At 44.0% G+C, this 19,394-nt stretch overlaps 1 protein-coding gene across 2 annotated transcripts in view; it reads left to right on the forward strand.

Moving 5' to 3' along the window:
* The window catches only part of cpne2 (copine II), a 33,711-nt gene extending 14,517 nt beyond the window's left edge, over nucleotides 1–19,194 (forward strand). For both annotated transcript variants that reach the window (XM_071416980.1, XM_071416981.1), the window contains 6 exons: nucleotides 10,762–10,895; nucleotides 11,202–11,256; nucleotides 12,324–12,375; nucleotides 12,591–12,724; nucleotides 17,669–17,905; nucleotides 18,688–19,194. In XM_071416980.1, coding sequence (XP_071273081.1) covers nucleotides 10,762–10,895; nucleotides 11,202–11,256; nucleotides 12,324–12,375; nucleotides 12,591–12,724; nucleotides 17,669–17,905; nucleotides 18,688–18,795 — 720 coding nt within the window. In that variant the 3' untranslated portion in view covers nucleotides 18,796–19,194. The remainder of the gene's footprint in view (nucleotides 1–10,761; nucleotides 10,896–11,201; nucleotides 11,257–12,323; nucleotides 12,376–12,590; nucleotides 12,725–17,668; nucleotides 17,906–18,687) is intronic.
* The last annotated feature ends 200 nt before the right edge of the window (nucleotides 19,195–19,394 follow it).

Below are 19,394 nucleotides of genomic sequence, written 5' to 3' on the forward strand. Positions count from 1 at the left end.
GTCAATCACCCTCGGTCTGGGGCTCCATGCAAGATCTCACCTCGTGGGGCATCAATGATCATGAGGAAGGTGAGGGATCAGCCCAGAACTACACGGCAGGACCTGGTCAATGACCTGAAGAGAGCTGGGACCACAGTCTCAAAGAAAACCATTAGTAACACACTACGCCGTCATGGATTAAAATCCTGCAGCGCACACAAGGTCCCCCTGCTCAAGCAGGCGCATGTCCAGGCCCGTCTGAAGTTTGCCAATGACCATCTGGATGATCCAGAGGAGGAATGGGAGAAGGTCATGTGGTCTGATGATTCAAAAATAGAGCTTTTTGGTCTAAACTCCACTCGCCGTGTTTGGAGGAAGAAGAAGGATGAGTACAACCCCAAGAACACCATCCCAACCGTGAAGCATGGAGGTGGAAACATCATTCTTTGGGGATGCTTTTCTGCAAAGGGGACAGGACGACTGCACCGTATTGAGGGGAGGATGGATGGGGCCATGTATTGCGAGATCTTAGCCAACAACCTCCTTCCCTCAGTAAGAGCATTGATGATGGGTCGTGGCTGGGTCTTCCAGCATGACAACGACACGAAGCACACAGCCAGGGCAACTAAGGAGTGGCTCCGTAAGAAGTATCTCAAGGTCCTGGAGTGGCCTAGCCAGTCTCCAGACCTGAACCCAATAAAAAATCTTTGGAGGGAGCTGAAAGTCCGTATTGCCCAGCGACAGCCCCGAAACCTGAAGGATCTGGAGAAGGTCTGTATGGAGGAGTGGGCCAAAATCCCTGCTGCAGTGTGTGCAAACCTGGTCAAGAACTACAGGAAACGTATGATCTCTGTAATTGCAAACAAAGGATTCAGTACCAAATATTAAGTTCTGCTTTTCTGATGTATCAAATACTTATGTCTTTCAATAAAATGCTAATTAATTACTTAAAAATCATACAATGTGATTTTCGGGATTTTTGTTTTAGATTCCGTCTCTCACAGTTGAAGTGTACCTATGATAAAAATTACAGACCTCTACATGCTTTGTAAGTAGGAAAACCTGCAAAATCGGCAGTGTATCAAATACTTGTTCTCCCCACTGTATATATACATTTTCTGTCCGTTAAAATAACATCAAATAGATCAGAAATACAGTGTAAACGTTATTAATGTTGTAAATGACTATTATAGCTGGAAATGGCTGATTTTTAATGGAATATCTACATAGGCGTACAGAGGCCCATTATCAGCCACCATCCCTCCTGTGTTCCAATGGCACGTTGTGTTAGCTAATCCAAGTTTATCATTTTAAAAGGCTAATTGATCATTAGAAAACCCTTTTGCAATTATGTTAGCACAGCTGAAAACTGTTGTACTGATTAAAGAAGCAATAAAACTGGCCTTCTTTAGACTAGTTGAGTATCTGGAGCATCAGCATTTGTGGGTTCGATTACAGGCTCAAAATGGCCAGAAACTAAGAACCTTCTTCTGAAACTCGTTAGTCTATTCTTTTTTTTTTTTTATTCTTTTTTTTTTTTAAATTTTATCCCCTTTTCTCCCCAATTTTCGTGGTATCCAATCGCTAGTAATTACTATCTTGTCTCATCGCTACAACTCCCGTACGGGCTCGGGAGAGACGAAGGTCGAAAGTCATGCGTCCTCCGAAGCACAACCCAACCAAGCCGCACTGCTTCTTAACACAGCGCGCCTCCAACCCGGAAGCCAGCCGCACCAATGTGTCGGAGGAAACACCGTGCACCCGCCCCCCTCAGTTAGCGCGCACTGCGCCCGGCCCGCCACAGGAGTCGCTGGAGCGCGATGAGACAAGGATATCCCTACCGGCCAAACCCTCCCTAACCCGGACGACGCTAAGCCAATTGTGCGTCGCCCCACGGACCTCCCGGTCGCGGCCGGCTGCGACAGAGCCTGGGCGCGAACCCAGACTCTGGTGGCGCAGCATAGCACTGTGATGCAGTGCTCTAGACCACTGCGCCACCCGGGAGGCCGTTAGTCTATTCTTGTTCTGAGAAATGAAGGCTATTCCATGTGAGAAATTGCCAAGAAACTGAAGATCTCGTACAACGCTGTGTACTACTCCCTTCATAGAACAGTGCAAACTGGCTCTAACCAGAATAGAAAGAGGAGTGGGAGGCCCCGGTGCACAACTGAGCTTTAATGGACAATTTTTTATATTTTCTTTCAAAAACAAGAACATTTCTAAGTGACCCCAAACTTTTGAACGGTGGTGTACTACTTCATTCATTAAATGCACCTTACAGTACTGTACATCTTTGGAAACATGGTAGGTTCAGAATTTTCTGTAGTAGGATAAAATCATCATTGGTCTATTTTTGGCTCAGGCTGATGGGAGAAACTTTGTGCGTCCCTGGTGATGTCACACCTTTGTGTCAGTGCTCCGTTATTGGCCAGCCAGGGTATTTATCTCCAATGGTGCTGAAACACTTTACACCTCCAACACTCACGTATCCGTGCTACCGTGGAATACTCAGAGGAACTGTGCCCTTTGTTCTGCAAAAATATGTGTTTTATCTATGTTCTCAGCACCCAGGGTTTAGAAACGTGTAAAAACAACTGTTACCTCCATGATGACATGTTGTTGCATACTGTAAATACTTTAGTACATACCAAGAGAGAATGTAGACTTTTATGCCCATATTCTGTAGATACTTTGTAGCCACAAAAAAACTCCACCTGTTTTTTTATTATTCCCTGAATGGTAATATTAACTTGTTCCATCTTGCCACAACTATTTAGTTACCTGTATGTGACTAGTTGTGTTTATTTATGTGGTTGTGGACCACAGACATTGTTCTGATGAGCAGGTTATGTGTGGTCCTGTTCAACCAATTATTTTATCCCAATGTTATTGTCAGATTTTTTTTATCAGCAAATATAACATTTGTGTTTCCATAGTTACTGTGTTTTGTGCCAGAGGAGACTGTCTTTGCAAGAATGAAAGAGAGAGAGAGACAGAAAACAATATAGGGGTATGACTGGAAAGACACAACTTGATGGTTTGGCTTTAGGTGGCTACATCTTATAGGTCACCCTTGAGAGACCAATGGAATTTGTGTTTGTACTGTATCCATAAGATTTTGTCTTTTAGTTTACATTTTCTAAAACCTAGGAAATGTGCAATGATTCCTGACAGTCTTATTAAATGTATCTGATTTTAAAAGAGGAGATACTCCTATTTCTACTGGGTCAAATTATGTATATCCTTATTTTTTTTATTTTTAAATGTGTTCAAACCCCCAGTAAGATTATAACACCATTACCTTAATCCACTATGATAATTCAAATATTTAAATAGTTCACCAGCATGTTATAATTCAGTCGAGATTGGTGTTTGGGAAGGAATGTGAATCTAAATCCTCAACTGTGCTTGCTGCAGTTCTCTTAATCTGTTTTCTCTCTCTCTCTCTCTGTTTTCTTTTGTGAGAGACCCAGGGCTCTCTCTCTCTGTTCCACGTAATTCAATTATACTTAGCATGCATCTGCATCTGTTAATGCTAATCTGTTCGAGGGGAAATCTTCTCTACAGAGATGCAGATGAGGAGAACTGAAGAAACTGGAACTGAAGAAAACAGTGTTTGTGGTAGTTGCAGGAAAAACCTTCTTGACTATATAGCACAATATTTATAACATTGTAATAAAAGCAGTATTACAACACTGGTCAAACCAGCTTAAAGGTCAGGCCTGCGGTGAGGAGATGTCCTCAGTAGAACAGTGTTCATCTATAAGGTCATCTGATTGTACATTAGCTAAAAGGGTTCTCCTATGGGGACAGTTCTTTCGGGAAGCTCTACACTTTTATAGAAAAGGGTTCTTCGACTGTCCCCATACGAGAACCCATTTAGGTTCTGGATAGCACCTTTTTTTCTAAGAGTGTAACAAAGGTTAGAGATATGTTTAAGAAACAGTGTGGTACTTCATCTGTACTAAAGGGAGTTAAAGCTGAAGATGTGAGTCAGTTGCCTGATCAGCACACTCATCATCTTACCTAGAGCTTGATTGAGACGCATGCGGTCGGGCATAAGACCTCTCTCTCTCTCTCTCTCTCTCTCTCTCTCTCTCTCTCTCTCTCTCTCTCTCTCTCTCTCTCTCTCTCTCTCTCTCTCTCTCTCTCTCTCTCTCTCTCTCTCTCTCTCTCTCTCTCTCTCTCTCTCTCTCTCTCTCTCTCTCTCTCTCTCTCTCTCTCTCTCTCTCTCTCTCTCTCTCTCTCTCTCTCTCTCTCTCTCTCTCTCTCTCTCTCTCTCTCTCTCTCTCTCTCTCTCTCTCTCTCTCTCTCTCTCTCTCTCTCTCTCTCTCTCTCTCTCTCTCTCTCATATGACGTAACAATGTACATATTGCCAAAGCGTATTTTAGATATTTACAATATAAAAACACACACACAAAAAAAAAAAAGAGAATCAAAGTTGTCAACGGGACAACAATAACCAAGGGTCAAAATAACCATACATTCAACAATAACAATAAGCATACAGTAGAGGACATGTGCAGGTTGATTGGTCTGTCAGACACTGTCCCTCAACTTAAGGCAGGCAGCAATGTAGTGCGCTGCCAACCCACTGCTCTCTGCGTCCTCCCCCAACAGGACGGGTAGCCTATCCTCATCAGAGAGGTCTTGAAACCTTGAATAAGGGTTTCAAATTTGGGAAAACGACACTCTCTAATTGTTTTATATTTTTGACATTTTGTCAGGAAATGCAGCTCCGTCTCAGGTTCTGCTGTTGTGCAGTGGTTGCACAGCCTTTCCTCTACAGGGAGCCAGGTTTTTCTGTGTCTACCCTTCTCAATGGCAAGGCTGTGCTCACTGAGCCTGTACTTTGTCAAGGTTTTTCTAAGGTTTTGATCAGTAACCATAGTCAAATATTTAGCCCCGGTGTACTGTCGATTTAGGGCCAGATAGCACTGCATTTTGCTTTGTGTTTGTGCTTGTGTTTCCCAATAAGCAATGTAGTTTTGTTTTGACTGTATTGTAATTTGGTTTATTCTGATTGATGTGCTGGTCCTGAGGCTTCAGTGTGTTAGTAGAACAGGTTTGTGAACTCAGCCCCAGGACCAGCTGGATGAGGGGAGTCTTTTCTTTGCTCAGCTCTTGGCATTGCAGGGCTTGGTAATGATATGAGAGGGGGTCACTGTATTTTAGATGTTTCCAAAACTTAATTGCTCTTTTTGGAGTTTTTATTATTAGTGGATATTGGCCTAATTCTGCCCTGTATGCATTGTTTGTAGTTTTCCTCTGGACATGTATGAGAATCTTACAGAACTCTGCATGCAGGGTTTCAATGGGGTGTTTGTCCCAGGGTTTCAATGGGGTGTTTGTCCCCCGGTGTAAATATGATCAGTTGTGCAATGTTTTGGTATAAATCCAATTTGGCTTTTACTGAAGACATTGTGCTTATTAAGGAAGTTTAGAACTCTTACATTGATAATACTACAGAAAACCTTCCCCAGGTTACTGTTCACACAAATGCCTCTGTAATTGTTAGGGTCAAATTTGTCTCCGTTCTTAAAGATTGGTGTTATGAGTCCTTGATTCCAGATGTCAGGGAAATAACCTACACTCAGGATCAAATTAAACAGTTTTAATAAAGCCAATTGAAATTTTGCACTAGTGAGTTTGAGCATCTCATTTAGGATGCCATCAGGTCCACATGCCTTTTTATATTTGAGAGCCTGAAGTTTCTTATAGAGCTCCTGGTCAGTAATTGGGGAGTCCAGTGGATTTTGATTGTCCTTTATAGCTTTTTCTAATCCATTCAACTTCTCATGAATTTGGCGTTGTTCTGCGTTTGTGTCAATTTGAACGGTGTTGTAGAGTGTTTTAAAATGGGTTGTCCATATGTCACCATTTTGTATCGCTAATTCCTCTTGTTTAGATTTTTTTAGTTTTTCCCAATTTTGCCAGAAGTTGTGTGTGTTTATGGACTCCTCAATTAGTGTCAGCTGCTTGCTGTTGTACTGTGCTTTTTTGGTTCTGAATGTACGTTTATAGAGTTTTAAAGTCTCACAGTAATGAAGGCGTAATTCACCATTATTTGGGTCTCTGTGCTTTTGGTTGGATAGTGTTCTAAGTTTTTTCCTTATAAAACCAGTTGTCATCTGTGATCTTTTTTGTTTTGTTTTTTATCAATTTCAATTGTGCTTCTTTTGCCGTTTTCCTGAATATATAGTTGATGTTTTGTACTGCTAGATTGATGCCTTCTTTACTGTGAGTGAATGTGGTATCCAGAAAGTTATCTAAGAGTGTTTGGATATTTTGGTTCCAGGTTGCTTTCTGGTATTCTTCTGTGCTGTTTTGGGCCCATCTGTATGAATTTCTGATGTTGTACAGCTTACTGGGCTGTGAATGTGTGGTTGTTTCCATGTCTGTTCTTTTGAGGAACAACGTAATTTGGCTGTGATCAGACAGAGGTGTTAGTGGCTTGACAGTGAATGAGCTGAGAGAGAAAGGGTCAATGTCTGTGATCATATAGTCTACTGTACTGTGGCCAAGAGGTGAGCAGTAGGTGAATCTCCCCAAAGAGTCCCCCCGTAACCTACCATTGACAACGTACAGACCCAAGCTTCTACAGAGCTGCAACAGATCACTTCCGTTTTTGTTGACGGTGCTGTCACTGTTGTTTCTATGGGGGAGATGAAGACAGTTAGAAACAGTATGGCCTGTAATAAAGCTGTCCCCTCGTGTGCTCGTTAGATCAGGTAGTGTTCCTGTGTGCGCATTTGTGTCCCCACAGATGAGCACATTTCCCTGGGCCTGGAAATGGCACGTCTCTTCCTCAAGGGTGGGGAAGATCTCCTCTGAGTAATATGGGGATTCTGAGGGGGGGATATATATTGCGCAAAGGAACACATCTTTTTCTGTCAGTACAAGTTATTTTTTCAGTTTTAACCAAATGTGATATTTGCCAATTTTGAGGGGATCGATTAGATGTAGTTCGGATTTGTACCAAATGATCAGTCCTTCAGAGTCTCTGCCTCTATTGACAGAGCTGTGTTTTTGTGACGGCACAATTACCTCTCTGTAGCCTGTGGGGCAGTGAGTGACAATGTCAGCCTTACACCATGTCTCCTGCAGAATGATGACATCAACATCCTTAAGATTGTTGTTGAACTCCAGTGCTAAACTCTTCAGTCCAAAGGTTGATGAGTTTAGGCCCTGAATGTTCCACATGCTAACTGATAGTGATTTCATGTTGCAAAAAGAAAGAATAGCAGTCAGAAATACAGTAACTACTAACTAATAAGTTGAGTGAGAAACAGGATAACAGCTAACATTCTTTCTGTTATATACACTGCTCAAAAAAATAAAGGGAACACTTAAACAACACAATGTAACTCCAAGTCAATCACACTTCTGTGAAATCAAACTGTCCACTTAGGAAGCAACACTGATTGACAATAAATTTCACATGCTGTTGTGCAAATGGAATAGACAAAAGGTGGAAATTATAGGCAATTAGCAAGACACCCCCAAAAAAGGAGTGATTCTGCAGGTGGTGACCACAGACCACTTCTCAGTTCCTATGCTTCCTGGCTGATGTTTTGGTCAATTTTGAATGCTGGCGGTGCTCTCACTCTAGTGGTAGCATGAGACGGAGTCTACAACCCACACAAGTGGCTCAGGTAGTGCAGCTCATCCAGGATGGCACATCAATGCGAACTGTGGCAAGAAGGTTTGCTGTGTCTGTCAGCGTAGTGTCCAGAGCATGGAGGCGCTACCAGGAGACAGGCCAGTACATCAGGAGACGTGGAGGAGGCCGTAGGAGGGCAACAACCCAGCAGCAGGACCGCTACCTCCGCCTTTGTGCAAGGAGGAGCACTACCAGAGCCCTGCAAAATGACCTCCAGCAGGCCACTGACCTCCGCGTAGCTGCGCTGGTCCTGCTGTTGGGCCCTGTGGAGTGGAGGAGGGCCAGTTCTGGGCCGTGGGGCTTCCTCTCTGGTCTGGTAGGGGTGGTGGTCTGGTGCGGGGTAGTAGGCTGGGCCCGGTCCGGTCTGGCTAAGCCGATGGAAGTGGTGATGCTCTGGTGGTGGGTGGGGCCTGTGGGGTGCTGGTGTGGCGTTGAATGGGCCTGGGGCTCCTTGGTGGTGCAGTGTTCTGGTAGGGGTCTCTGGGTGGTCCTCTGTCCAGTGCGGCATGGGGTGTTTGTCTACCAAGTGCCACGTCCTTTAGAGACTTGGCAAACATCCCTACTGTCTGCTTCCTCAGGTGGGAGTGGTCGTGCAGATGCTCGGGTGATTGTTGGGTGGTGAGCAACGTGTACGTTCGGGAGTAGGCCACACCCTCTGGTGATGTCAGCGTTGACTTTCTGAATGGTACGGGGATGAAAGTCTTTGCGGGGCAGCAGAGTGGAGATGGTGATGTGGGAGTTGGGGAACCGCTCAGAGGCCCTCTCTGCTACTCTGTTGACCAGGCTGCCTACTCTCTCCTGCTCCTCTCTCTGCTACTCTGTTGACCAGGCTGCCTACTCTCTCCTGCTCCTCTCTCTGCTACTCTGTTGACCAGGCTGCCTACTCTCTCCTGCTCCTCTCTCCTCTACTCTGTTGACCAGGCTGCCTACTCTCTCCTGCTCCTCTCTCTGCTACTCTGTTGACCAGGCTGCCTACTCTCTCCTGCTCCTCTCTCCTCTACTCTGTTGACCAGGCTGCCTACTCTCTCCTGCTCCTCTCGCAGGTTGGTGGTGCCGGTGTGAATAATAATGTGGCCTGCTGTGCCAAAGTCAGACTGGCACAGGATGTGGAGTGCTTCCTGTGTTTTTGGGCACCATATTTTGCACACCTTGTGTTGGAGGAAGAGTTTATCTTCTTGGATGAATTTCCCATTTGAGTCAATGAGGATGGCCACCTCAGTGGGTTTTACCAGATTAGTGCGTTTACGGTCTCGGGCTGGAGTACACAGGGCCTGTGTACATGGAGGTGTGTGTGGGGGTGTGTCGGGGGGGGGGGGGCAGAGAGCTTCTCTCTGTAGTAGGTGTCTCCATGTGAGCCTCCTTGTTGACTGGGGTTGTGGGTAAAGTGTTGTCGGTATGGGGGGGGGGGGGTGAGGGGGGCTGCAGCTTCTCTCTGGGAGTCTCTACAGTCTGTTCTCTGTGCTGTAGCACGCTCTTGATGACAGACAACTCCTTTGCCATCTCCTCCTTTACCCGCACCAGCTCTCTCATGGTGGCCTTTACCTCCTCAAGCGCTGTGGTAAGGCTCTCTCTCAGCTCCTGGACAGAGTTCTTCAGCTGGGTCCTGCTCTGGTTGATCTGGTCCTGTAGAAGCTCTGTGTCTGGGCTGGTGGTGGTGTAGCTGGGGGGCTGCTCCTTCAGCTCAGTAACCCATACCTCTATCACAGCCAGCCTGTCTCTCAACAGGCTGATGGTAGTGTGGTCTTGGCTCTGGTGGTTGTAGGCAGGCAGGGGGGAGGATAGCCCTGCTGTTGGGGTGCCTGAGGTGAGGGGAGAGGTCGGGGTGCTGTCCTTTTCTTTTTTGCTTTCCGCCATCTTCCTTAAGGTGGGGAAGTCCTGCACAACAGAGCTGAGTGCAGCCTCACTGCCCTGGACCATGACAGTGCCGTTCTGATACATGTTTACCGTCAGAAACCTGTTTTCCTGGTCCTTATCGCTGTCCTCAGAAATGTGGATTTGCCTTCCCTTGCAGATGCCTTTCTTTGTGGTACAGCTGAAATGCCTGGTTCCAGCTGTATGCCAGGCAGTAGTCTGGTCTGTGTAAAATAACAGGTTTGTAACAGTCCTGTTTTGTGAGCAGTCGGCAAACAAAGTTCCTGGGTTCTCCCTCAGAATTCTGTGTTTAAAATTGATTCTTCCTTTCTCTGATTTGATTTCTGCTGGGTATTCAAAAAAAAGGGGTGTGTCAACGTCGTGTGTATAGGTGGCAGGGAAGTCAGGCGCAGGAGAGTTAAACGAAGTGTAAATGGAGACTTTTAATAAATGTCCACATAACATGCTCCAAACACGAAAATATACATACATAAAATAAACATGGGTACGAGGACCCGTCGCGCACCTATACACCAAGAATCAACACTTGACATAAAACAATCTCTGACAAACACATGAGGGGAAACAGAGGGTTAAATACACAACAGGTAATGAATGGGATTGACAACAGGTGTGTGGGAAGACAAGACAAAACCAATGGAAAATGAAAAATGGATCGATGATGGCTAGAAGGCCGGTGACGTCGACCGCCGAACACCGCCCGGACAAGGAGAGGCAACGACTTCGGCAGAAGTCGTGACAGGGGGAAAGTCTCTCAGTCTCCGCTGCTGCTGTCACTGCTAGCGCTGCCTCAGTGGCCATGTTGCTATGGTTACCACCAGTAAACAGTTAGAGCTAGACGGTAAACTAGCTGACAGATTTGAATTTGGCTAGCTACCACGATGAAGATTGGTCTTTTAACTCACTCTCTGTCAATCTTTTCCTCCTGTGTTGATCTTCAGTTGTACAATTTGATTACCTATACATTTTTTGCTAATTTAATCGTGTCAATCTCGCTCTTAATTAACAACCAGGAGCTGTTCTTCTGCATGACTTCTGCATGACTTACAACGTCAGTTGTAATCTTTGAGCAAATTAGCATGTTTATATTGTAACCTTCTGAATGAAGTCACTTTTCCTGAGGACAGGATCCTGAAATAAGGCCGGAATCTATTTATACGCTCCACATCCGTTCATATTTTGAACCGATTTATAGGCTTTGTTTGCGTTTGTGAGCATGTGTGTCTCCCGTCTTGCTATTCCTGTAGGTTGGCATTGACTTCACAGCATCTAATGGGAACCCCCGGGAGCCCTCCTCTCTTCACTACATCAATCCTCTGGGCAGCAACGAGTACCTGTCCGCCATCCTGGCTGTGGGCCAGATCATCCAGGACTATGACACGTGAGTCCCGTTATAGTAAACACTAATGACAGGACTCAATATGATCATATCACAGATACATACAGTATAATATGTTTCATAATACATCAGTCTTAAGTCACGAAAAGGTCCCTTCAACTCTTCCTGATCCTGTGTCTACTCAGTCATATTCTTTGTCACTTCAAAATATCAGATTGTGTGGGTAGGTTTAATTGTTTATGATAAAGTACCAACCCAAGTGTATTGCAACATTCCGTAATGCAAAATTGTATGTTGAATTTTGATGAAGTAGCTCAACACTGCCAATCTGTTGCAATACTTCCTCAGTGACAAAATGTTTCCTGCTCTGGGATTTGGGGCTCAACTCCCTCCAGACTGGAAGGTAAGTGTATGTACTGTCTGTATGCGAGTGTGTGTCTTCACAGCACACTACATATGATAGAAGTAGAGCCAAAGGAGTGTTAAAGAGAAGAGGGCGACTGGAAGAGAGCGCTATCACGGAGATAAAGAGTTTGTATAATACATGCATAATCCAATGATTATACAACTGTCGTCCCATCTGGGTTGCCATGGCACTGCACTGATGTAAAGGACAAAGGGAAGAGGAGGATGAGCAACAGAAATAGACAGAATATTTAGCCCTGCTTTCAGATACTGTATGGGAAGCATTTAGGGAGGTTTAACCCATCTGTGGTCTGAGAAAACGAGAGGAAGGAGAGAGCAAGAGGTTGAAAAAATGGTAATGAAGGGCACTGCAGGGATGGGAATAAAAGGGCACTGCAGGGATGGGAATGAAAGGGCACTGCAGGGATGGGAATGAAAGGGCACTGCAGGAATGGGAATGAAAGGGCACTGCAGGGATGGGAATGAAAGGGCACTGCAGGAATGGGAATGAAAGGGCACTGCAGGGATGGGAATGAAAGGGCACTGCAGGGATGGGAATGAAAGGGCACTGCAGGGATGGGAATGAAAGGGCACTGCAGGGATGGGAATGAAAGGGCACTGCAGGGATGGGAATGAAAGGGCACTGCAGGGATGGGAATGAAAGGGCACTGCAGGGATGGGAATGAAAGGGCACTGCAGGGATGAGAATGAAAGGGCACTGCAGGGATGGGAATGAAAGGGCACTGCAGGGATGGGAATGAAAGGGCACTGCAGGGATGGGAAGGAAAGGGCACTGCAGGGATGGGAATGTATGTAATGGAATTGGCAAGAAGGAAAGCTAAATAGAATAGATAAAGTGACAGAAACAGAATTGGGGGAGGGGGTAATTATACAATTTGATCACATACTCAATTCACTACTTTTCTCACCAGTTACAATTAAACAATGCAAATTCATATTTCTACTGCACCTGCATTCCTCTACTGTCTCTCTCACAGCCATTGGACATTCTGAATTTTCCATTTCAGCACCTGAGGCTTGTTTCTTTGTCTCCTGAACCTGCAGGTGTCTCATGAATTTGCCATCAACTTTGACCCGACCAATCCATTCTGCCAAGGTGAGCAACTACTATGTTATCTGTAACTCCTGTTTTAAACCTTACTACAGGCTGTACTTACCAGAGTTGGTTTCTTGCTTTTTCAATGGAGTTGGACTTCTGTCTAATGTATTAGAGAAGTACCATACTAAAATCCTCTGCGTAGAGTCTGAGTTTGCTGTCAAGCATTTTCCATGACATGGTTTCCATGTGGGTTTCCTGTTTCCTGTGGTCAGGTGTGGAGGGGATTGCCCAGGCCTACTCTGCCTGCCTGCCTCACATCCGCTTCTACGGCCCAACCAACTTCTCCCCCATCATCACCCATGTGGCCCGCTTCGCCACCCAGGCCCTGCAACAGGAGACTGCTGCAGTGAGTGCTTGTTAGCACTATTAGGACCACTACTTTCATTGTTTCATTGTTTATCCATTTTCATTCTATTGAATGTATAATTTTGCTGTTTAAGATGGCCATCCAAACTCATGTCATTAGTATGAGTCAACATTACCAGTTCTAAATGACATGTAAATCCCCCCACATTACCAGTTCTAAATGACATGTAAATCCCCCCACATTACCAGTTCTAAATGACATGTAAATCCCCCCACATTACCAGTTCTAAATGACATGTAAATCCCCCCACATTACCAGTTCTAAATGACATGTAAATCCCCCCACATTACCAGTTCTAAATGACATGTAAATCCCCCCACATTACCAATACTTATTGACTTTAGAGGCGGGTGCACTTTGTAGTAAACACGAGCACTGTTCCACTGCCTGAGTGGCCAGTTATGGTAGCACACAGGCTGACCATGTGATAGGTTTCCAACTGTAACCCAGAGCTCCTGAAGTCACAGAACCGTTAAACATTCACACGGTTGGAAAGGTATTACCACTGAGTCCTTACATGACATCTTCTTGATCCGGGGTAGAGGTTTTTAAAGAAAGATTACATTTCCATGGAAAACATACCCTCACCCCAGCTGAAGCAACTCAAAAGCCATATCTAACAATATGGAAAATAGCTGGAGTATTTACTACATAATCTACTCTACACACACCCTATTCAAACACTTTCCACTCATCCCTGTATTTACAACAGTAGTGCTCTGTACTCTACTGCTCATGCATTATGAAACATTACAGACTCCAGCTTATTGGTGGAGTCATCACAGTTACAATGAAAAGAATTCAGCCCGTTGGACAGCTTTCCCTTTAAGAACAATTCTTTCCTGTGTCTCTCAGACAGGTCTGTTCCTCTCAGAGCTGCTCAGCATGCTGTAATCAGAAAATAATGAGTCCCCTTACTGCTTTTCTCATGGGCCTATCAGCAAGCTGTGTATGTGTGTTTTGTGTGTGTGTGTTTTGTGTGTTTTGTGTGTGTGTGTGGTTTGTGTGTGTGTGTGTGTTTTGTGTGTGTGTGTGTGTGTGTGTGTGTGTGTGTGTGTGTGTGTGTGTGTGCGTGCGTGCGTGCGTGTGTGTGTGTGTTTTGGACTCAGGGTATGTAAGAGGGAGAGTTGGATCCAGCACTAGCAGAGATCCTAATTGCTTTGTGAGAAAACTTTGCTTCTAGTTGTCAGTTCAAAGTCTGCAGAGGCATTTTGAACAGCGCTCGCAATTTCTCTCTGCTCTTATTACCAGCCCAGAGGAGAGAAGAGGACAGCAGCCATTAAAATCCCCTTTCAATTATACAGATGTAGGATGATATTTTGATCCCCCTGTTGCAGGGGAACTTTCCTGCAATGCAGACAATTAAATACCTTGTAGTGTATTTAAAGTTTAAAAAACATTCTGAAGTTTGTAATTTCCACTTTGAAATTTCACACTTGATTTTTGAAAAATGGATCAACCCCTACAAAAATGTCCATTAATTATAATCCACATAATAATTCACAATTCCTGTTGCTGCAGGATTATTTGCCTGCTGTAGCAAACTGGCTCAAATTAAGATCCTATATCTGTAGTTATTTATAGAAGGTGAATTAGAGGTCTGTTCTTTTCTCTTTGCAGTCCAACAGAATGGTCTCTCTCTGTCTCTGCTCTGTGACGGGTGAGGGATCTGACTCTTGACAGAGATGCAGCACTGGAGAATGTGACCGCAAGGATGTGACAGCAACTCTACACTCTCAGAAAAAAAGGTGCTATCTAGAACCAAAAAGCGTTTTTGGGCTGTCCCGATAGGAGAACCATTTGAGGAACTCCTTTTGATTCCAGGTATTACCCATTTGGGCTCCACGTAGAACCCTTTCCACAGAGCATTCTACATGGAACCCCAATTAATTCTACCTGGAACCAAAAAGGGTTCTCCTATGAGGACAGCCGCAGAACCATTTTGGAACCCTTTTTTCTAAGTATGTGAACAGGCTAGAATGAGACAGTTAACAAGTATTTTCCTCCAGGGAAGGAAGACAGACCAGGACAGAATGTCCCAGTTAAGAGTATAGATAACATTCTTATGCCCTGAAAATAGTGAAAATACAGTCCAGACCCCTCTTTGGACCTTCTGTTTCCTGGCTTCACATTCAGATGTACACAGCCTGTGGGTATGGAGGAAGTTATAACTTGTTATTATTAATTATCCTTTAGGCTCCTGTGAGCTTTTTGTCCCTAATTGCACCCTGTCACCCCAGAGAATATGAGCGAAACAAGAGAGAACTAGAGAGAGACCAAGGATAATTTTACTGCAATTTGCTGGTATATTTACTGTAAAAACAAGACAAATTAGCTATTGTGTTCACTTCACAAGGTTTAAGAAATGGAAGAGATAAATACCTTGATGTGTGTGCACGTATGCACTCACAAATCACCTGCTAAGCACTGTAGATGTCTGTCCCTGGGCTTGGAAAATGATTGTGGGTGTGTGTGTGTGAGTGTGTACAAATCGGCTGAGGTAGCTGTGTCTGTCTCTGTCCCTTAGATAATGATTTGCTAATGAGCGGGCCTGTTAAAGTACAGCAGACTTCACAGTGTCCACAGCAGGGGAGAGGGTGCTTTTATCAAACACAGGCCAGCTCTGGTGGCCCCTCTGACGAGAAGCAGGCACGAGCAAGGGGTCGCAACAGCTAGCATATCTGAGACTCTGGGACTGTGTTTGTGTGGGAGGACGCTACTGACAAGGCTACAGAGATTACTGGAGAGCAGTTAGTAAAGACAACAGCCAAGCCATGTGTGTGTTGCTGTGTTTGTGAACTTGTCAACTTATACCTGTCTGTATGTCTCTAAGTGAGTAAAAGCACACATATTTTTGTGCACGTTGAGTGCGATTGAAACAGTGAATGTGTGCATGCGTTTGCTTCTGTATGAATGTAGAGTGTGTGTGTGTGTGTGTGTGTGTGTGCTTCTGTGTATGTGTGTGTGTGTGTGCGTGCGTGTGTGCACGTGAGAGAAGAGGATGAAAATAAGTCAGCCCCAGCTCTTTTCTTAGCCCAGTGCCCCTGCTAAGTGTGAGGACGTTGGGGAGCTGTGACACATTGGCCCGCAGGGCTTGATGTCTCAGCATCACAGCATCACATCAACCATGCCAGAAGGCCAGGAGAGTTAATCCTGGCCTCCGAATGTGTGTATTCCACACTTTATGCCTCAATGTCTGTATTCCACACTTAAAGCAAAACCTAGCCAAGCATTAATGGAGCTTTTCTCACCCAGAGGGACATGTTTGTGTGGTCTGTTAGTTAGAGCACTGGACACTGACAATGACCAGAGACGGGATAAAAAAAACAGATTATTTTTATTAACATAGGTCTAGCCCTCCCATTTTAATGATTACCAGGGCATTTGATGTCAGTCAGATTGCTTTGTTTCCTTTTGAGAACAGAAAGCCGCAGTGGGTTGGAAGATAGAGGCACAGTTGGGGGGGGGGGCATGTTTGAAGTGCTCTACATAGAGATGAGCATGGAACGTGGGAACTGCTGAGGGTATTGTGTCAGTGGCTGTGTTTGGAGAAGCAGCTAGAGGCCCTCTCATCCTGCACAAGTGCTGCTCTCTCTGACCCTCATGGTTTTGACCTGGCCATAATAAACCCACAGGACGAAATGATGGTCATTAGACCATAGCTTTACACTGACTCACACTAGACAATCAGACAGACATGCTGTTACTGCTTTGGCTGCGCGCTGCGGTATGATTAAGAAATCTGTTGATCCCTTAAGACCAGAACAGCCTTTGACATTTGTGCTTGTGGGTCTTTTTGGGCTCCAGTCAGTTAATTCTCCAGGTCGTGTGTGATAATTCAGTGTGACTGTGCTGCTGTCTGCTCTCTAACCAGCCTTACAGCTGGAAGAAGATTTCATTATGATGCCACGCTGAGCAAATGTAAATCTCCATGCTAAATATGACTATCAGCAAACTGCAGCAGAAAGAACAGGAGACAGGGATTGTGTGACTATATAAATCCTCCTTCCCCCACCCTCCTGTTTTGCAGGAGTGGAATGGGATAGTATTAAAGCTTCTGCTTTCTCCTTCTCATCTTGTCTCTCATCTTCCCTCTCCCTGTGTACAACAATTTCTCCACCATGTAATGCAATCATCAGTAATCTGCCTGTGCTCTTCTAAGGTGTTTTGAGTTCATGTACATCAAAAGCTATTAAATAAATGTGTGTCTACAATGAGGACATGGAGCTTTGATATTAATTGCCTTAATATTAAGGGCTGGATTCAATCCGTATTGTGGAAGATCCGCATACATATTTGAAGGTAATTTCCGATTGAGCCGACATATGCAGCATTTACCGTGCATGCAGTCTTCGCGAAAGACTTCAATCGAGTTATAACGATGCTCTTCCGCCATACTTCTGCGATAACGATTGAATCTAGCCCTAATTTGTTATTCCAGCACCAGTGTCACTTCGGAGATGTGGTTATACAGTAGCCATCATACTGAAACCGGTCTGTAATCCATGTGGCTAAACGGAACAGTTTAATATATTTTGGCTAAATGTAATTTCTGTCTGAACAAACTTTTCTGCTCTGTCCCTACATGATTATATTCACCTTCAAGTCTCCTTCACATCATCCCCGAAGCTTAAAAGAAAAATCCACAAAAAAATATATTTTGTTATTTTTTTCATTAGTCCACAGATAATAAAGTCCCATAATGTTTTGCATGTCAGCAGTCAAGTTTTCATGATGTGGCAAGTGACACTTTGCTTCTTGAAAATCCTATATCTTGAAAACTTGACTGCTGACATGCAAAACATTATGGGACTGTACCAACAGTAGACTAATAAAATAAACAAATAAAATAAGATTTTTTGAGTGGATTTGTCCATGAATCACCCCTTCTCTCCACCCATCTCTCTCTTTCTCCCCCTGCAGCAATACTTCACTCTGCTGATCATCACAGATGGGGTGATCAGTGACATGGATGAGACCCGCCACGCCATTGTTCAGGCAGCCAAACTCCCCATGTCAATCATCATTATTGGAGTGGGCAATGCAGACTTTGTTGCCATGGAGTTCCTGGATGGGGACAGCAGCGTGTTACGCTCCTACACAGGAGAGGAGGCAGTCAGAGACATCGTGCAGTTTGTTCCCTTCAGGGACTTCCGAAATGTGAGTGTCTCACATGTTTAATAGGGTGAAACAAAAGGATTGTATAAATTCCCACATTCTGATTGTACTCACAGTGTAGCCGTGTCTGTCCACTGTGTCCGCATTGTGACCAGTTATCCTGGTCCCTCCCTGTATGAAACGTATTTGACAGATATTCTTTCAAAATAATATTTATTTTAAGACACACATTGATGCCATAAGTCAATGGCATCACCTGTCAATGATTTTTAGAGGGTGGGATAATTATGATTTAAATGGTTAAACGGTCCAGATCTGTCTACACTTGTAAGCTATCCAGACATCTGCGTGTCTGACTACCTCCGGAGGTGGTCAGGAAGACCTGATCACAATCAGATCACATTCCATCTTTTAATTGTCTACACCTGTCTAAAAATGTGGGTACAATCAGAATGTGGACAAGATCAGGAAAAAAGGACTGTTATATCCCTATGTTAAAACCACGACAGGTTGTTGTTGCTAGACAAATTAGAGATGATGCTGTAATGGATTTATTTCAATCACATATGTAAGCAGCATTGGTAGTGGCTGTGGAAGTGGCTGTGGGTGTGGAAGTGGCTGTGGGAGTGGGCAATCTGTAGCTTCAGTCCATCTGCAGGAAATGAAAACATCTTTAATACAGAGTATATGGAGTGATCCAGTAAAAGCTTTACTTCCCAAAACGTTTACTGGATGAAAGTTGATTCGAATGCATTATTATTTTAAAATCATTGACATTTAGAGATCTCTAATGTGACTTTTATTTTCCTGTCATGTTCTAACAGGCTCCGAAGGAAACTTTAGCCAAATCAGTATTGGCTGAGCTGCCGCAACAGGTCACACAGTATTTCAAACAGAGGAACCTGTCGCCTAGCAACACAGCATTGGAGTGAAAGCCCAAGGCCTTGGTTAATCATGCATGTTGCAAATATCTACTCACTGTTTACAAAAAACAATGTGCATGAAAAGTTTTTTAAAATATGTATTTATCTGATTTTGTTTTACATCTTAAAGCAAGACTTTGTGGAGGAGGAAAATGTGGCAAAAAACACCACTTTGCAGTCCCCTGAAAGGAAAGGGAATTTGAGAAATGTGTATACTGTATACTGAATGTAAATTTATACAATATTCTATGTTTTGAAAAGGAAATGTTTATGAAAAGTTCTTATGTATCTTTTATGCATTGAATTGTAATTTGTTGTACTTGTACCTTGAAGGTGTTGTAATTGATTTTATAAAGTTCACCATGTATTTATGTTACCACTCAGGTAAATAAACTTACATAAATGTCACTGTGCAGTGCACTGTGTTTGACTGGAACATAATGTCAAGCCAACATAATGGCCATGTTCGAGAGAAATTGTAAATTGTGACTGACTGATCTACAAATAATATTGAGTAGTTATTTATGATGCAAGGTGATTTGTAGATTATTCAGCCTTGACTCATCTTTAAAGATAGATAGAGGACTTTAATGGCCCAAAAAAGAGCC

Source organism: Salvelinus alpinus, chromosome 9, assembly GCF_045679555.1.
Source record: "Salvelinus alpinus chromosome 9, SLU_Salpinus.1, whole genome shotgun sequence".
In the NCBI taxonomy this organism is placed as follows: domain Eukaryota; kingdom Metazoa; phylum Chordata; class Actinopteri; order Salmoniformes; family Salmonidae; genus Salvelinus; species Salvelinus alpinus.